General features: G+C 45.0%; 1 protein-coding gene across 4 annotated transcripts in view; it reads right to left on the bottom strand.

The window, feature by feature from the left end:
- Positions 1–19957, bottom strand: part of OPCML (opioid binding protein/cell adhesion molecule like) — a 1053766-nt gene that overhangs the window by 474846 nt on the left and 558963 nt on the right. For 2 of the 4 annotated variants that reach the window (XM_024756861.1, XM_024756860.1), the window contains exon 1: positions 16946–17112. In XM_024756861.1, the coding sequence (XP_024612629.1) occupies positions 16946–17112 (167 nt within the window). Of the gene's footprint in view, positions 1–16945; positions 17113–19957 lie in introns of those variants that run through there. The other 2 variants (XM_024756862.1, XM_024756863.1) reach the window with 2 other exon arrangements.

The raw sequence follows: 19957 nt of genomic DNA on the forward strand, positions 1-19957 counted from the left end.
TTAAGACGCTCTGTTTGTAGAGTGTCACAGGAGGTACTTGAGACAATTACATTGAATCCCTATTCCTGTTCTCAAGGAACTAACATCCAATTGAAAATAAGTGTGTGTGTGTGTGTGTGTGTGTGTGTGTGTGTGAGAGAGAGAGAGAGAGCAATAGTGAACAAATCAATTGCGTACCAAAGAGTCAGCTATACCTGTAAAGACTGGTGGTTGGAGTAACTATTTCATTCCACTGTCTTCTTGCTTGCATGATATCTGAAGTCTGTATAATTCTTATCCTTGCTGCTCTCTCCCAACCCACCCCAGCTTCTTTCAACGATCTTTGCCTTTGGCTTTCCTCATTTGGATAGCACATGGCTAGGTGTAGTTGTTTGGGTATTCATCCTTCTTGGGAATCTGTGAGCCTTCTGGATCTGTGGTTTGGTCCCTGACAATGTTGAGACTTTCTGTCATTATTGTTTCAATTGCTTTTTTTCTTCCTTTCTCTCTTTTCCTTCTGGTAATTCCCACTACATGTGCATTATACCTTTTATAATTTTCCACAGTTCTTGAATATTCTGTTCTTTTCTTTTCCCAGCCTTTTTTCTCTTTGCCTTTTCAGTTTGGGAAGTTTGCATTGACATATCATCAAGCTCACTGATCCTTTCTCAGCGGTGTCCAGTCTACTAATGAACACATCAAAGTCATTCTTCATTTCTGTAACAATTTTTGTAGCATTTCTTTTTGTATTTTCTCTTAGAAATTCCGTTTCTACGCTTACATTACCCATCTGTTCTGGCATGTTGTCCCTTTTATCCATTAAAGCTCTTAGCATATGAATCATAGTTATTTTAAATTTCTGGTCTGATAAGTCCAGATTCCTGCCATATCTGACTCTGATTCTGATTCTCAGTTTCTCTTCAAACTGTGTTTCATGCCTTTCAGCTAAAGGAGGCTGCAGCTGGGCATTTCACTTGCCCCAACAGTTCAGGCTCCAGCAAAACCCACCGTGGTTTGACTCTGGTAAAATACTTTCCTTGAGGGCAGCCTTCTGTTAAACAGAGGAGAATGCTCTGGTATATCTCAGAACGGTTACCTCCTCCTGCCAGTTCTCGTATTTTCACCCTGAGAATCTGCTAGGGCTCCTGGATGTGAAACACAGAAGCGTGAGCCCCCCAACCCCCGAGGCTCGGCCATCTGGACTTATTTATCAAGTTAGTCCACACTCGATCTCTAGGGATCAATTTCCCTTTAAATGTTGCCAGCAGAGTCTGATGATGGCTGTGGTTTCTGCTCACAATAAACTGTGATTCTTTGTATTTCACCTGCTTCCAGTTTTCAGGCTGGTGGTTTAGCTTGTGGTCTCAATTCTCTGATGGATGGAAGAAGCACTGTTGATTTTCAGTTTGCTCAGCTTTCTTCTGGGAGGAGACTGATATTCCAAGCTCCTTATGTGCTGGACCAGAAACCTGAATCTTCGTCCACGACTCTCTTGTCCTTTACCGCCACTCTCTTGCTTTCTCTGCTGCAGCCCCTCCTTACTGTTCTTGGGATGTGTCAAGCGTGTGCTTGCCCTCTGCCCTCACTGTTCCCTTTCCCTGGAACTCTTCCCCCAGACATCTGCCTGGATCACTCCTGCGCTTTGTAATCAGTTTTCTGCTCAAATGCCACTTCATCGTACAAGCAGTTCTCGACCACAGTAAGGAGAAGCAGAGCCACCTGTCTGTCTTGATTCATTTATTTACTTTATCATTCTTCAAAGCACATATCATGATATAACATTACATCCTATCTTAACATGCTTATCATGTTTGATATTTGTCTTTCTGCCTTGAAATGTAAGCTCTACGATGGCGGAGGCTTGGTCTCTTTTGCTCACCACTGTAAACCTGCTTCTATATCACTCCCGGGAAAATAGCACATGGCATATAGTGTCCAACAAACAATTGTTGAATAAACGGATGGATAAACACATCAATCAGCCATGGTCTGAGGGAAGATACATAACTGGCTAATGTAAAAAAATTTTTAAATTTAAAAAATGAAAAGATGCTGAATGTTAATTAATCCCCACAGAAACGCAAATTAAACTTTCACAGCGATACACTACTTCATATACACACTAAAATGGCAAAAAACAGAAACAAAAACAAAACAAAAAACTAAAAAGACCTACAATGACAAGTGTTGGGACTGTGGAGCAGCTGGAGCTCTGAGACATCATTGGTAGGGATGTAAATTGGTATAATAGTGCTGGAAAATGGTCTAGCTGCTTCATTAAAGTTAAACCTACACATATCATGTCACTCAATAGTTCTATTCCTAGGTATTTCCTAAAAAAATGAAAATACATTTCCTTATCAAGACTTATACTCAAATATTCATTAAATGAGAAACTATCTTAATATCCATCAATAAATGGGAAAAGAAACTGTGTTATATCCATAAAATGGAATACTACAGAGCAATCAAAAGGAATGAACTACAAGAAATGACTTGCATGTATCTCAAATACATTATCCTGAAGAAAAAAAAAGTCATATATAAAGAAGTACTCTGCAATAACATATTATTCCATTTATATGAAATTATAGAACAAACAACATTAATCTATGGTGTCAGAAAGGAGACAGATGTCTGCCTAGGGCTGGAGGCTTGACTTCAAGAGGGCACAGCAGAAATATCAGCAAGATGACAGCCTAGGAAGCTCAAAGCCTTTGTTTACCCACAGACACACTTAACAAACAACTAGAAACTGAAAATAATAACTTTATAGGGGCTCTGTAAATCAATCAAAGATTACAGAACCTGAACAAATGCCCAATCCAAAAAAAGGAAAAAGCATCATTTAAAATGACAATAAATATCATGGTATTTTTACTCCACCCACCTGCAGTGCAGTGCAGTTTGGGGCAGCAGTAGCCTGGACCTCTAACGAAACCAGACACAAAATCAACAGAAGGAAGAAAATAATAAAGATTAGAGCAGAGATCAATGATATTGAAAATAGAAAAAAATAAAATCAACAAAACCAAAAGTTAGTGTTTAGAACAAATTAATAAAATTAACAAACCTTTAGCTAGGTTTACTAAGAAAAAAAGAAAGAAGACTCAAAATAAAAATGAAAGAAGGGACACTATAGAAACTGAAAAGATTACAAGAGAGTACTATGAACAATAGTATGTAAGTAAATTGGATAATCAAGGTAAAAGAGATAAATTCCTAGGCAAACACAGCCTATTTAAACTAAATCATGAAGAAACAGCAAATCTGAAAGTGATAGATAACTAGTAAGGAGATTGATTCAGTAATCAAAAATCTTCCAACAATGAAAAGCCCAAGAGCAGCCGGCTTCACTAGCGAATTCTACCAAGCATTTAAAGAATTAACAACAGTCATCCTCAAACCCTTTCAAAAAAATTGAAGAGCTGGGAACACTTCTAAACTCATCCTATGAAGCCAGCATTATCCTAATACCAAAGCCAGAGAAAGACACCACAAGAAAAGGAAACTACACGCAATATCCTTTAGGACCATTGATGCAACAACCCTCAAGGATATACAGTTGACTATTGAACAACAGGGGGTTAAGGGTGCTGACCCTCTGTGAAGCTGAAAATCTGCATATAATTTATAGTCAGCCCTCCACATGTAAGGTTTGATTCCTCCGTACCTGTGGTTTGCATCTGTGCATTCAACCACCCACAAAAAATCATGTCGTAACTGTAGCATTTACTATTGAAAAAAAATCTACATATAAGTAGACTTGTGCAGTTCAAACCCGTGTTGTTTAAGGGTCAATTGCACTAACAAACTGAATTCAACATGATATTAAAAGATTATATAGCCTAAACAAGTGGAATGTATTACTGGAATACGAGGATGGTTGAATACATATAAAAATCAATCAATGAATATACCATATTAGCAGGATGAAATTTTTTTAAAAAATTACTTAACTGATGGAGAAAAAGCATTTGACAAAATTCAACACCCTTTTGTGATAAAAACTCAATAAACTAGGAATAGAAGCAAACTACATCAATGTAATAAAGGCCATATATGAAATACCCATATCTAATATCATACTCAATGTTGAAAAACTAAATATTTCTTTCTAATGTCAGGAACAAGGCAAGGTTGCCTGCTTTCATCACTTCTATTTATACAGTACTAGAAGTCCTAGCCAGGGTAATTAGGCCAAAAAAAACATCTAAAAGATATCCAGATTGGAAAGGAAGAAGTAAAATCATCTCTGTTTGCATATGACATAATCTTAAATTCAAGAACTCCTAAAGTTTCCACAAGAAATTGTTAGAACTAATAAATGAATTCAGCAAAATTATAGAATCAATACATAAAAATCAGTTATATTTCTATGCACTAGCAATGAACAATCCATAAAGGAAATTAGGAGGCAATTCAATTTATAATAACATTAAAAATACTAGGAGTAAACTTAAACAAGGTGAAAGACTTGTACACCGGAAACTACAAAATGTTTCTGAAAGAAATTAAAGACAAAAATTAAAGGAAAGACATCCCATGTTGATGGATTGAAAGACTTAATATTACTAAGCTGTCAATATTACTTTAAGCTATCTACACCTTCAGTGCAATCCTTATTAACACTCCAGTGATTTTTTTTTTGCAGAAATAGAAAACTTCATCCTAAAGTGCATATGAAATCTCCAGGGATCCCAAATAGCTAAAACGATCTTGAAAAATAAAGTAAAAAGTCTCACACTCCTGATTTCAAAGCCTACTATAAAGCTGCAGTAATCAAAACAGTATGGTTCTGGCATAAAGACAGACATAGACCAATGGAATAGAATAGAGATCACAGAAATCAACCAGGTATATATGTTCAAATGGATTTCAAAACGAGTGAGAAGCCCAATGAGGAAAAGATAATCTTTTCAACAAACGGTGCTGGGAAAACTGCATATCCACATGCAATAAAATTAACTTGGACTCTTTCCTTACACCATACACAAAAACTAACTCAAAAAGGAACAAAGACCTAAACATAAGGGTTAAAACATAAAACTCTTCAAAGAAAAAATAGGGAAGAAGCTTCATGACATTGGATTTGGAAGTGATTTCTTGGATAGGACACCAAAAGCATAAACAACAAAAGAAAAAACTGATAAAATGGACTACCTCACAATTAAAAATGTGTGTGCCTCAAAAGACATTATCACCAGAGTGAAAAGGCAATCCACAGATAGAACACATGTGCAAATCATATCTAATAAAATATTAATATTCAGAATATATCAAGAATTCTTATAACTCAACAACAACACAAAAGACTAACAACCTGATTAAATATGGACAATCAATTGAATAGACATTTCTCTAAAGAACATACATAAACAGGCATTAAAGCACATCACTAATCATTAGGAAAATGCAAATCAAAACCACAATGAGATAAAACACTTCACATCCATTAATATGGCTATTATAAAAAAATTTGAAAATAACAAGTGTTGGCAAGGACGTAGAGAAATTGGAACCCTTATGCATTGCTGAAGGGGATGTAAAATGGTGCAGCCACTATGGAAAATGGTATGGTGGTTCCTCAAAATTATACAGAATTACCATAGGATCCATTTCTAGGTATATAAAATCCCATTTCTGGGAATATACCAAAAGAATTGAAAGCAGGTACTCGAACAGGTATTTGTACATCCATGTTCACAGCTGTGTTATTCATAGTAGCAACCCAAGTGTCCACTGACAAATGAATAAAGGGTGGTATAAGCTTACAGTGGAATAAGTTTCAGCCTTAAGAAGGAAGGAAATCCTGACACATGCTACACTGATGAAGCTTGAAGACATTAAGCTAAGTGAAATAGGGTAGCCATAAAAGGACAAATACTGTATGATCCCACGTATATGAGGTCTCTAGTGCATTCAAATTCACAGAGACAGAAAGTAGAATGGTGGTTGCCAGAGGCAATGGGGAGGGGAAGGATGGGGTGTTAGTGTTTAATGGGAACAGAGTTTCAGTTTAGAAAAAATGATAAAGGGTCTGGAGACGGACGGCTGCTGCACATAACGTGAATGTAATTAATGCCACAGGACTGTATACTTAAAAGTGGTTAAAATGGTAAATTTCATGTCATGCACATTTGACCACAAAAAAAGAAAGGGCATAGAGGAACTCTTTGAGGGTGATAAAAAATATTCTATACCTTTCAGAGCGGTGGTTACATGGTTGAATGTGAATGCCCAAGTCTGTCTAAGAGGACACAGAATATAGTGCATTCTATGTAAATTCCCTCCTCCTCTCCTCCCTCTCCTCCCTCTCCTCCCTCTCTCTCCTTTCTCCCCCACTTCCTGATCTGTGGGCCCTTTATTCTGCTAATATATTCACTAGATGTGAGTCTTTAAAGAGGAGACTCTGGTATTAATTCAACTTTATAATTTCCACGCCACTTAGAACAGGGCTTGGCATAGAGAAGTCAATAAAAGCTGGTTGTTTAAATTGTGAATTCAGTAACTTACATTTTTTAAAACATTAATGCTACTGTTTATCATGAAGTTGCTACATCGGACTTTAAGCTCTTACAAACCTGATGCCATGTATTCCTCCCCAACAACCCAGTGAAGTGAGCACATAGCGACCCAACCCTTTCTTTCTAAATCAGGAAATTGAGGCTTAGAGAAACTTGTTCACTTGTCTGACCACGTTCAGCCAGTAGGTACCAGAGCTGGGATTTGAACAGTCTTCCTGACTGCAAAGTCTGTGTCTTAACCCCTTGACAGAGGTTATACTTTATCTTACATCTCACTAAGCATCCATTGAATAGCCAATTGTAAACTAAGCATATAATCAAGAGGATCCTGTAAACTGTTCCCACCGCACAGATAAAGCATGATACATGCTCCCAAGATGTATTCAAGGACCTCACAGTGAGGGCTCATCACAGAAACCACCACATTTCACATGGCCAAGGAAATGAGTCCACAAATCCCTTCATCCTGAGATGCCCTCTGCAATTTTAGAAGACTGCTCTCATTGATTTGTTTCCATTCCCTAGAGTTTGCAGATGTACTTCCAGAATATGCCATCCCCTATTTTGTAACCTTAATAAAAAGGGAGGAGGCTGGTATACCTCCCTTGTAACTGCTCAGCATCTCCTGACAGTGGCTTTAAGAATAGTGTGAAATTCACAAATACTGCAATTATAATAAGCAGGAGCAGACAGGACAAGTTAAATACCAACTATCTAGGGAGAGATCATTATCTCAACTAGGACTCAAATGCCAGAATCTCTGGCTGTAATGTCAGTGACTTCCCAATTGCTTAAAAATGGATGAGAATATCTTCATTAGAAAAAGCAGGGGTGTGTGTGCGTGTGCATGTGTGTGTTTGTGTGTGTGAGAGAGAAAGAGGGGGACACACAGAGAGAGAGAGATAAAGGACACACATCTGTCTTTTCAACAAGTTTGGAGCACCCACCACGTGTTAGGTGTTGTACTGAACGCTGGGACACAAAGATGGAGAGGAGGCATTAACGCATTTAACAAAAGGCATGGAAGCAGTGCAAACAACAGCAGGGAGAGGGGTATTTTTAGGGATGGCCTAGAAAGCAGAGGATAGCACAAATATGAATCCCATTATTCCCTCCTCCTACACAGATGCCTTACGGTCACGTATGTGAACGTGAGCATGGCCTCTCCAATAACACACCTGACACATTTCCTTGTGAAACACATGCTGGCTTTTTTTTTTTTTAATCCATCATGGTGAGTTCCAAACAGCAAGCAAGAATCCCTATGTTGTGATGGCTTCAGTTGCAATCAAGCCCAGTCAAGGTGGACGATATCTGATTGGGCAACCCAGATACCTAACGACGAAGAATAAATGGTTTAACGGCAGAGGAGCAAGTGTGACTTGGCTGAGCTCTCACCTGCTGCCTGCACATGAGGCGGTCTCCTAAAGGGACATTCCGGCGGGCAGGCAAAGAGTAAGCTCTGGAAAGTCCATGAACCCGGAGGTCGAGAGGAGTGGGGTAAAGGGTGGAGCTGGGCTCTTGGAGAAGAGGTTCTTACAGAACAAGGTGGGACTCCGGATCACCCAGGGCCTGGGGTGGGTCCAACACAGAGGGGCAGGACATGGACTAGGGTTCAGTGACAAGAAGGGGGGTCTCCAGCTGCAGGGAAGGTGGGAACAAAGGGTCAGAAAGAGCCCAGTTCCAGCAGCAAGACAGAACCTGAGCCCCAGACTGCTTGACTTAGGGTGGGCGCTGCAAGCCTGTGCGTGTGCGGTCCCGTGATCCAGACAGTCAGGGGTGGAGAAATCTGCACAGCAGAGCCTGGCAGGTGGGACACGGCCACTTCCTTCCCCCTCTCCTTCCTCTACCTTGGAGTCAGGGACGCCACCTTAGGCCACTTTGTCCTCACCTGTGCAGGGCCTTTGTCTTCCTTCAACTCTTCCTGATGCCTTGGGAAAGTCTCTCTCCTCTTTGCTTTCAATTTTTGTCTTTCGTTTCCTTAATCCGTCTTCCTTGCTTATTAATACTTATGAAACTACCCCGAATCATTAGCAAGGAGGCAAATGCACACTTGAATCAAATAAAAGGGAAGCTCTGCATCTTAAAATTAAATTTGGCAACAAAAGAAACAATAATAATAAACTCTAAAACTTTTGAAAGTACTCACATGCCTTTGGGAAAATGTTTCCATATTATCTTCCTGTAATTATGCCTACTTTTCTTTAGCACCGGCATTCGCGATAAATAGAAAATTATAGTATTCGTTTTTTCCCTCTTTTGCGTAATTACTTCTTCTACAACAACATTGTTTTCTATTATTCTTCATTGCCGGTCTATAGCATTTTGGGTAATTATGAGTTAAATTATCTTCTGTAGGCTAGCCAGAAAAGTTAACAACCACTTAAAACATGCTGTATTTCTATTATGCAATGGAAACTTGATTAATCGAGATGCCATAAATCTTCAGATCCAGTGGAAATGTTTAATATTCAAAACTAAGTTTTAAACATTGTATTGATCAGCACTCTTACGGAAGCCAGGTCAAGTCCTTCAGCATATCTTTGATTTAAGCAAAATGTACCATCTCCAGGGAAGAGGAAGCCACAAGGGGTCAGGCAGCTTCCTGTAGAGTAGGAGGCAACCGCAAGGTAAGCAAGAGGGTCTGTGCCCGCTGTTGCCACAAGCTTGACAGTTTAAACTAAAACATAAGCATAAAGATGGGGAGAGGGGATTACGAAATGACTTGGATTTTAGGATTTAAAAACACATGGCTTCTCATCTTTCCATCCTTCCATACGGATCACTGGATTCCTTACAGCTCTCGGAGAAACGTTTTGGCGCTAGTGTCCTTGTCATCATTTACCTGCTGGTTTTGTCTTGTCTGCAGGGTCCTTGGAGATACTGCACGTGCTGTGAGAGGTCACGCACACACCCGGAGGGTGCAGCATTTAGGACAGGGTCAAAGCTAGGGGCGCTGTGATCTTCCGACAGCGCACACGGTGGGCAGGACCCCCCTGAGGCTTCACTTTGTTCGAGGTTCGCAGGTGCATGATTTCTGGCCCCAAGAGACAGAGCAGCATTTGCTGGCGTGCAAGTGAGGGGAGTGAAGCACTGCTCAGGGCAGGACAGCAGACAGCTACAGCCCTCAACCCACTGCGGATTTCCTGACCTTTGCTCAAATACAGGTCCCAGGAATAGAGAGGGGGGCGTTTGTTTTTTCTGCTTGCAGCTCATGGAAACTTTCTCTGTACTCTCTATCTGGGAGGGGGTACTACAAAACTCGGAAGAAGAAAAACAGGCATTCTAAGGACAAATGCAGACTCTGACACATAATAACCATGTGATCAAAAGGCAAGCGTCTTAACTTTCTAAACCTCAGTCTCCTAGTCTATTAGCTGGGGATCATATGGGAACAAAATTCGCCACCCCACAATGTTTCTGGCAGGTGGATTATGTCAAGCTGAAAACAGTCAAGGCCCAAGAGACTCAGGAAGAAACTCTGCCATTCTGCCAAACCGCCTGAAGAATCTACAGATAGAGGGCCTGTTACAGGGATAGAGCATCACAAGAGGTGTCTGCCAGGTGTGGTGGGGAAACTCCCAGAGATCAGAGCCCATTCTGTGTCAATATCTGCCTGGCCCAGCAAACATTTATTTACCAAACATTTGCTTTTCCATCTCCATGTGAATTGCGTCCCTCCACTTAGACGTCCCAAACCCCTACCCCCCAACACCCTCTTTTCTCTTCAGCTGAAGATGGTATTTAGGGTGAGGGTTTTGGCCATTTTGTTGACTTATTCAGTTCTCCTGGGTCTCTTCCATATACACAGTTATTAAACTTCTGTTTGATTTCACCCTGTTCATCTATCTCAGTTAAATTTAATCCTTAGACCAGCCAGAAGACCCTGGAAGGGTAGAAGAAAATGCCTTCCTCCCTGACAGGACCATAATATTCTGAAAATTACATGAAACAATAAGTAACTGTCCTGGAACCTGACACACAGTCAATCACGGATGATAGAGTTTATGTGTTTTAACCTCTGCCCCAATCCCGCCGCCCCGCAGATTTTATTGAAGGGTCTGTGGTGTGATCCGGTAGGAAAAGTGGCACCAGGCTCAAACACCTCCTTTCTCTAACCTTCTCTACCAAGGAAATGGCACACAGACAGAGGTAGGGTAAGTGCTGAGCTGCAGAAACATCACAACTTCAGTTTTCACATCTTAAAAAAGATGCACCAGGTGGTACCAGAAGTTCCAGGAAGGTGTCATTGCTGGGGGTGGGGAGGGACTTAGCGGGCAGCCTCCCCCCACAGCCATGCCACCTTCCTCCCCAACTCATCTGGACCCAACATCAGCAAACGCATCTTCCTGCAGGGAAAATAATAAATAAATGAATGAACCTGAGATAGTCTGGGGCTGTCTTGAGCAGACCGAAAAAAAAAAAAAAAATTCAAGAAAGGTTAACACTTGGTTCCTAAGTTAACGGGCAACGCACATTTCTGCCAGCCCTAAGCGTGTCACTCCATAATTCCCTCTTCTTACCTCAGGACCGTGAAGATGCTTCCCATTAACAACAACATTAAAAGTCCTCCCTTGGGAAGGTCAGGTGGGACCTAGGTGGCGCCTCCTGTCGGCTGCATCTCACCGCTGGACCCCATCAGGTCTGGGACGCGTGCTGCTCAGTCCTGCTCATTCCAATCCCCTCCCCCCACACACCGCCAGAGGCAGCTTTACAGTTAGCACAGTAGGAAGACCAAGGGCACGGCCCCTTTTTAGAATGACAGGACTAAACTGAACCCGAAGGCCAAAAACTGAACAAAAGGGCTTACATAAGGGCTGTTAAGTTGCCTAGAGCAGGGGTCCGCAACCTCCAGACCACAGACAGGTACGGGTCCATGGCCCGTTAGGAACCGGGCCGCATGGCAGGAGGTGAGCGGCGGGCGAGCGAGGGAAGCTTCATCTGTATCCACAGCCGCTCCCCATCGCCCGCATTACCGCCTGAGCTCCGCCTCCTGTCTGCAGTATGTATGGCGAGTTGTATAATTAGTTCATTATAGATCACCATGTAATAATAATAGAAATAAAGTACACAGTAAATGTAGTGTGCTTGAATCATCCTAAAATCATCGCCCCCATCCCTGGTGCCAAAAAGGCTGGGGACCGCTGGTCTAGAGCAATGCAGAAAGTCACTGAGCATGTATCCTGACTGCTTTAAAACTCCTCCTCCCATCCCTGGCTCCGGCACGTGGCGGTGGCATGTGTGCAGGGGAGGCAAACACATCCCTACCAGTCAGGGACTTGACAGTGTCAGTCGAGCCAGTCAGGCCTGCTGACCCCCGCCGTTCCCAACCCAGGACACGCCAACTTCCCGGTCTGCCCCACTCGTTCCCTGCTCTGTGTCTCCTCTCGTCTACAGGAGGCAGGTCTCCGCAGGAACGCCCTCACTTCCAAGTCCATTCCACCGCTGCTGCTAAGAAGACTCCCTTGGCTCTGCCGCCCCACTCCTGCCGTGCCCTCAGGGATGGTGAAACCTTCTGCACAGTTTCAGATCAGATGGGGACCGCCGGTGGACTCAACTGTTCCCCGTGACAAGTGACTTCAGCAGAATTCGAGCCCCTCAGGCCTCCAAGGGCTCTAACCGACCACCTGCCTCAATGGCCGGCACCGTATTTTGAAGAAAATGAAACCCTGTAGCTGTAAGCACTTCGTCACTGCAGAGGTAACTCCATTATAAGAGACTGAGCCCCTTTCTGATGGATGAAAGCATTCAGCCAAGGCTTATTATCTGAATCCTCAGTAGGCATGATGACGTCTGTACCCAACACCTAGGACGTGGCCGCCGACCCCCAGAAACTCACAGTCCAACCACGCCCACTCGTAGGTCACAAGTCCACAGTGCGTACCCGTCAGAACAAAGATCTACAGCAGGGGTTACCGGGACTCAGATGAGGGTGAATCCTGACCAGAGCAGGAAGCGGGATGCTGAATGGAACTGGGAAAGGACTGAGAATTCTAAAGGTCCGTATGGGGGCGGGGGGAGTGGGGATGAGAGAGGAAACTGGAAAGAATGGAGAGTATTACGGGTTGTCACTGGGGTTCTCTTTAGCTCCTGTAACAACCTGCACGTGTGTTTTGCTTTACAGCCAGCAGAATAATGCCATCCACTCATCTCCCAGATGCCACAGACGGAGCAGATACTGTTCCCAAGTGTACACAAAGGAAGTGAAGTGCTCGAAATCATGTAGCTAGTGAGGGATGGAGTAAGAATCAGACCCAGGTGAGTATTCAGGCCCCTGAGCCCGTTGTTCTTTCCCGGGCACTACAGCAGCTGTGAGTGGTAAGGTCCACGCACGCAAGTAGGGGACACGTAAGTGTGGGCAGGGCCACTGGAGACCAGCTCAGATGCTCCGGGTCAGGAAAGGACTCTGGGGCAGTGGTTCTTAGCATGAGAAATAGTGGAAGAGATCTTTAATACGTCCACACCTATGCCCAACTCCAGACATTTTGCTTTCATTGGTCTGGGATCCTGACTAGAACGTCTAAAAAGCATCTCAGGTAACTCCAGTGCAGCCCGGGTTAACAGTGCAGCTGCAGGGGCCCCGCAAGGACTTGCACTTGGTTCGGTGTCCGTGTCTCCATCTTCCCAGGCCAAGAGCGAAGCCTTTGCACTAATGCAAGTCCGTATTCAGGTTAGGCAGCTTAAACGCTGAAATGCACATGCTGTGGCCTTGTTTGGAATAACCTGGCGGCTAGTCTGAATTTTCTAATTTACACAAAAAGAAAAGCTGCCGATGGTGAGTGTAAAAGACAGAAAAACACCCAGGCCAATGACAGGACGCCGCCCCTGGGAGCCTGACTACCCCTGCTGCTCAGCTTCTTCCTTGGTAGTAGTTAACCCTCAAATACTTGGTTCCAAAGGGATTAGCTCACAATTCCAAATGAAAATGCAAGGGTATTTTAGAACAGAGCTCCTAAGCATAATCCCAGATCAGCAAACCTGGATCAGCAAAACTGATTATCCTGCCATACTAAAAAAAATTAAAAGGAAAAAAAAAAAAACCCACCCAGGTTGCTGGTGGAAACTTTTCCCATTTAGTGGAACAATTAGAGCAACAACTCTCACCTCCATGCTACTGCACCCCCCTCAGAATGCTCGTGGAAATGCACGATGTGGTCCCACCGAGGAACCAAAGCCCATTTAGAGAAGATTGAGGTCCAGGAAGAAAACACATCTGGTGAGATCGTCATGTAACTGAAATAGCCTAATAGACACCAGCTGACCACACTGAACATTCCGGGCTCCTTTCCTGACGTGGGTAATGATTCAGACACAGGACTTCTAGATACTTGTCATATCTAATCTAACGGAAAGGCACAGAACATTTTTAACCCAACAGCAGATAACTGTCATGAAATGATTCTGGCCAAGAGGGCCCATTTAGAATAACGAATTCAAATCCGATTCATAGGAGCTATAATTCAGACACTGAATATCACCTTCATTTTCCATATCATCTCTCTTCCAAGAAGGCAAATAATTCCAGAGTCACGTAATTATTTCTACTTTTCAAGTAGCCCCGTGTAGTTATGAGGAAGATAATATTGCCTCATTTACATAAAATGAGTTTCATCCACATTCAAAACTTCAGTGTCGTCTCTGGCACCTCACTTCCCAGCATCCCTCAGTGCAATCAAGGACCTAGCACCACAAATCATGTCTCCAAGGAAGGAGAACATCCTTCCCTAAGCCGGGCAATGTCTCACTGTGAATTTCAAAGGAGGACCCAGCTTCCTCCATTCTTTTGCTTCTCCTAGTTGGTCTCTGGCCTCCTATGCGACTTCATTCAAGATTTCGAAACAGGCTTGGGATACTTGGATCCAGGGCAGCCACATTTGAAAAGACTTTCTGTGGCTGACAAGCCTGGGGATCATTCAGTTTTTTCAATGCCTTCTGAACGTTTGATGCATTCAGAACACTGAACTCCCGAACGCTGAATGCCCAAGCGTGTACCTTTCAGGAGACTAAAGAGTGGCCACCGTTAAGGATTACAATTTTTAGAAGCAAAAGAAGAACCCAAAATGATACATCTCTCTGGGGTTGAGGTCATGGACTTCCAGAGACGGGAAGCAGCGGACGCCCCCTCTGAGTCCTGACGAACAAGGTTTTCATTGAGACGGGCACACAGCTGTGGAACCAGGAAACCAAAGGGGCAGGGAAAACAGAAGGGGAGAGATGGAGACCCCCAGAGATCTGCAGGAGCTAGTTATGTTATTTTAAGAAACACTGTGACCTTAAAAATCAGGAAATAGTAAGAATTAAGCGATGAAAGCAAAGGCAGAAAGACTGAGAATGAACAGCATGGAAACATATACAAAATGGAGGTATCTGATGAAAACAAAGCAAAACGTAATAAAAGAGAACATGAGAGGTAAAAGAAAGAGGATAAAGAAGGATCAAAACGGGAACAATGCACTGAATTTCTCTATTTCAGGGCAAACTATACAGAAGTTGAGAGGCAAAATCAACATAAGACGCGCTTACTTTTTAAAAAATAAAGCATGCCGTCAGGTAACAGATAACAGTTATCCTCAAATACGTAAGGCTCTTTTTTTTCTCCACAGAGCACAAAAAAGCAACTATTCAGCTTTCCCTTTTTTATTCCCATTCCCATTATGAAGCCCAGCTGCTACACATGAGAACTGAAGACCGTGAAAACAGGCCAGCAGCTAATAAAAAAAAAGGCAGCTCAAAGCTGGCCCTCTGCTGGTGGAACTATCTTATTGCACCCCGTACAGCAGAAAGCTCCAGTTTTTAAGTTTCTGGTTTAACTTTCAGAGGCAAGAAGAGGACAGGGGATTTTGGAAAGTTCAGCACTGAGGCCTTATTCAATGCTGGGCCTCTCTGTCCCTGGTAATAGTTTGGAGGATGAAGAGAGGTGCGTGGCAGCATCAAAATCCCTTCACACCTACCACCATTTCCCCACATTTCCTTAGTTAACATGCACTGCAGCCAGGCTGCTACTCCTCTCTTTGAGCAGACTGGCCCTCTGCACATGTGCCTCTCAGGGCATGGACCCCCAGGATTTCTCTAAGGCAAGGAAGTAGGCATTTTACGTTCCCTCTAGTCTGGGACCGGCTGAGGGGTGCCCACGTGCCCAGAGGGATTCCCTCCTGCTGTCTAGAGAGGAGGTCTGTCTCCATCCTCTGTTTTCTCTCTCCTCCTGGGTCCCCCATGCACCAGCAGACAGACAAGGCTCTTGTCCTCAAGCTCAAAAGAAGACTCAACTGAAGACCACCTTCCAAGTGGCAAGAATCAACCCTAATGCCTGGGCTTAGCTAGGAAGCGCAGGAGGCAGGAGCCTTTCTTTCCTTCCCCAGGGAGAGGCCTGTCCAGATGGAGAGGGTTCAACCAAGGAAGTCAAGGGACGAACAGGAAGGCAGCCCCACCCTCATGCATTCCTTGGAGAAGCCAGGCTTCTTGGTTGCAGAATCCGGGGCACGATGTTTTATTTCCACCGTAACCATCAAAGTCACAGACAGGGCAAATGCATTCACTCTGTGTACACGGTGAGCAGAGTTAAGCTGGGATGTCCCTGAATCGGTCTCCGAGGACCAGAACTGCCTCATTAAAGGGATAAAAGATGATATCTGCTGAGCTGGTGGAAAGTGGTGGCTGCATTTTTATTAAAGTCTCTGCCGCAGCAGGCCTGGTCCCCAAAGGTTCATATTCCAAGAAGCTCCACCCCTCCGCCTGGAGCATGTAAGTGATTCTCTGTAACTCATTAAGGTAAAACAAAAAGCTTTCCGCACTGTGCTTTTCACATAGGCGTGTTGTTGCATAAAAGCTACGTTTCCTCTCCCTGGCCTGAGCCTGCAAAGATAAAACTGCCCTCATAATTTATAATTGGGGCCCCAGGAGCACCACACCGGGTTGGCGAGGGTGGCTGCCTCTTAAGCAAACTCATAAAAGGCCACACGGCCCAGAAACAGCAATTCCAGAGCCTGAAATTTCAGGTATCTCTCTGACAGAGACCAGCCAGCCCATTGGGAGGACTACCCTGCCTCATCACATACCTTCCGGACTGTAAGACAGCCACCAGGGTACCAGTGATCTTGGGCTAAAAACCCCCAGTATATTTCAATGCCAGGGCTCTCATCCCGGGGCCAAGGCAAAAGTGAGTCTAGCCACGTCATGGCCTCACAGATACATGGAGCCCCAAGCATGGACTCAGGGCTCACTCCTAAGATCCGGAACCAGAAAAGCCACAGCAAATGACAAAGCTGTCCAGGAGAATGGGTGCTAGCTGCCACAGAACGCCAAGTGGGCACCTCTTGGGCCTGCAAAAGGCCCTCTCCCACGCTCCAATCCCCCACGCAAGTCTCTGGTTCTCTCGCTCGCCCCTTCCCACGGAATCACATCAGAGGGGCTCAGGCCCCCGCCGAAGAACAGCTCCCTACCTGAGGGTGGCGCTCTCCCCCTGCCGGACCGTCACGTTGTCCATCGCTTTGGGGAAGGTGGCATCTCCGCTGCGCACGGGCACTCCTGTGGGTACAAGGAACAGCAGCCTGAGAGACACGACCACGAGGCACTTCCAGGGCAGGAACAGGTACCCACAGACCCCCATCCTCGACGGCCACAACTTCCCAGAACTCCGGCAGCCGCTCGGTCCTCGTCCCCCGCCCCGCACACCGGCGGGTCTCAGGCAGCCGCGTGGGGAGGGAGGAAAGGGCTGGAACCAGCCAGAAGCAGAGAGGGGGAAGCAGAAGCGGAGTCCAGGCTCTCCCGACTCTAATGATTCTTCCTCAAATCCTGCCTCAGCTTTCCAGCCTGGCAGAACCAGAAGCCCCCTCCTGCATCCAAAAAGAGCTTTCTCGACGCTCCCCTGGGGAGGAGGGAGGCGGCCGAGGAGGGAGAGGAAGGAGGAAGGTGCAGGGATGAAGGTCACAGATTGCTCTTTCTCTGCCTCTCTCCGAGATGCTACTTTAACATTCAGTTGGGCACGTCCTGCCGAGGTCTGGCATCAAAAGTTTATAACCCAAAGAAGCCAGGCAAGTGTCTCTGACATAAAGGAGATGTCATAAAAAGCTGCCGCTTCAAGGAGAGGAGAGAATGTTTTATTAGATCACACATATGTACAGTTGTATTTAGAAACCAGCCCGAGTCTCCAATCTGGAACGCAAAGGCGGTAAAAAGTTCCACCGCGGGGACCCGCAGCCGCCGCCGAGCCCGAGGATCCTCCTGTGCGATGGGTGCCTGGCGTCCTCGCCGCAGCCCGCGTGGCGACTGGCGAAAAATCGCGCCGGGAGCCGCGCGTGTCGGGCCGCCACGTCCCCCGCTCCTCTCTCTCCCGACACGGCGCCTGCCCGGGAAAGCTGCGCCCCTCTCGGCGGCTTCCCTGCGTGCGGGCGGGAGGGGAGGGCACGAGAGGGAGCTCGGGACCGCAGCAAATTGGAAACTGACTCGCACCTTCCTTCCCCGGATGCCGGATGCCAACGCAGAAGTTGCCAAACCCCGCCCTGGAGAGCTCAACTAGGTTTCCCACGCCGGGATTCTGACCCCGTGTGCGCGTCCACCGCTCGGCAGCCCCCTCTCCACGTGGCCGAGCTACAGTCCCATCCCAGGCAGAGCACTCCTAGGCCTTGGCGAGAAGGTGGAGCGCTTTCTCCTCCGGTGACCCACCTTGGAAATACTCCTGGCCCTTGAGTTGCGCGCTCTCGCTCTCCAGCTGGCAAATCAGAATTTCTTCCTACTGCGCCACGAGCAAAATCGTCCCTGTCCTACTCCACGCTTATTACCCAAGTATCTTATTGTAAAAATGCAAAAACTGGTAAAAACACGTAGAGATCCTAAAAAGTAATAAGACAGATTCTTATAAAATCCATCTGTGGCTTTATGATCACAACATAAAGTGGCACCATCACCGTATCCGGAGGGGACCTGGTGATAAGGCATTCTTAGAGCCCAGCCTGTCAGTCTGGAGTACGGAGGCATTTCCTTTGGTTAAGAATTGAAAATCTCAGGCTTTCCTTGGGCCTGTCAAGAGGCTTTCTTTCTGCTCCCCCTGACAAAAGCCACCCCTTATTATGTGGCTTCTGCCCTCGTATCATAATTTAATAGTTGCTACGTGCATTTGCTTTACTGCATTCCTTCTCACATCCTTTTGTAAAATTAGCCTGGGCTCTGAACAGCTGTTGCAATGAAGTGTAATTCAAAAATAAGCTTTAAACTTATACCATTAATTGTGTTCGTTGCTGAAGGGCACAAAAGTGTGCTACCTGTTCTCAGTTATAAAAGCTGGGCACAAATAAATACTGTACTACTATATACTATACTATGATGAATACCGTAATATAAATAAATACCGCCCATCCCCTGCCCCCTGTAAAAAGAGAACCACATACACCTTAGGTCTAAAGTTTTTCATTAGAGCATCGTACCTCAGGAAGAAAGAGTACTCGTCACTAGTTATGCCACCTATGTTTTCTAAGTTTTAATAGAGTGAAAGTACGTGGCCTCTCCTTCCCAGAATGCAGACATCGATAATGCAGGGACCAGCAGCACACTCTCCAGTGAGCTTCCGGCTGGGAGGGGTCATGATGCTGGGAGGAGAGGCAAGGCCTCAGCGAGCAGCCAAACAACTTATTTTGGGATCACCCACCAGTTTTCGTGACACACGTCTTTCCTTAAGACCTGGGTTTTCTGTATACACATTGTACATAATCCTCTAAACTCCGAGATGCTCCTGTCCACTATCAACAGCCTGGAAAGACTTTTTTAGCGCTTTAATCTGTGCAAAGCTGAGAACTAGGGCTGGGCTTATGAATTTCTTCAATGACAGGGTCTGTCTCGTGAACACCAAGGATGGGAGCCGTGGGGATGGGTCAGGCTGCCGTACAAGCCACGCTGCTTGGCTGCCGGGCACACGGGTGACACAGCCGACTCACGCATCTGCTGGTTCTAGGGCTTCTCAGGAGGTGCAGGTGGGCTGTTGCCAAAGGCTGAATCAGCCCACGAAGGATTACTTGAGATGCAAGGAGTTACTGGAGAAGAAAGGAAAGCAGGAAAGAACGTGAGATTCCGGGTGGGAGGAGAAAAGGCAGGGCAAGAAGAGAGGCAGAGATAGGATGAAGCGAGGCATTATATATTCTTAATAACATGTAACAAATCCTGCCCTTGGGAAAAGGATAAACTTTTTATTTTTGCAGGGCTGACTCCCCCCCCTCTAGGTATCCGGAGTCCTAGAGAACGGGGCCGTGATCTTTCTCTTCTGTAAGTTGGCTTCCTGGTTCAATATTTGTGGGTGAATACATGAACTTAAGGGCTAGGGAATCAGAGAAATAACTACAGAGGTCTGATTTTTGTGTGAATCTATGCCTGTCTACAGTTTGGTGGGGGAGATTTCATTCATCTGTAAGGCATTGCTAGGGACCAGTATATCCATTTAGAGACTGGAAGGCCAAACCAGATTG

This window comes from Neophocaena asiaeorientalis, unplaced genomic scaffold (assembly GCF_003031525.2).
Source record: "Neophocaena asiaeorientalis asiaeorientalis breed wild unplaced genomic scaffold, Neophocaena_asiaeorientalis_V1.1 scaffold424, whole genome shotgun sequence".
Lineage (NCBI taxonomy): Eukaryota > Metazoa > Chordata > Mammalia > Artiodactyla > Phocoenidae > Neophocaena > Neophocaena asiaeorientalis.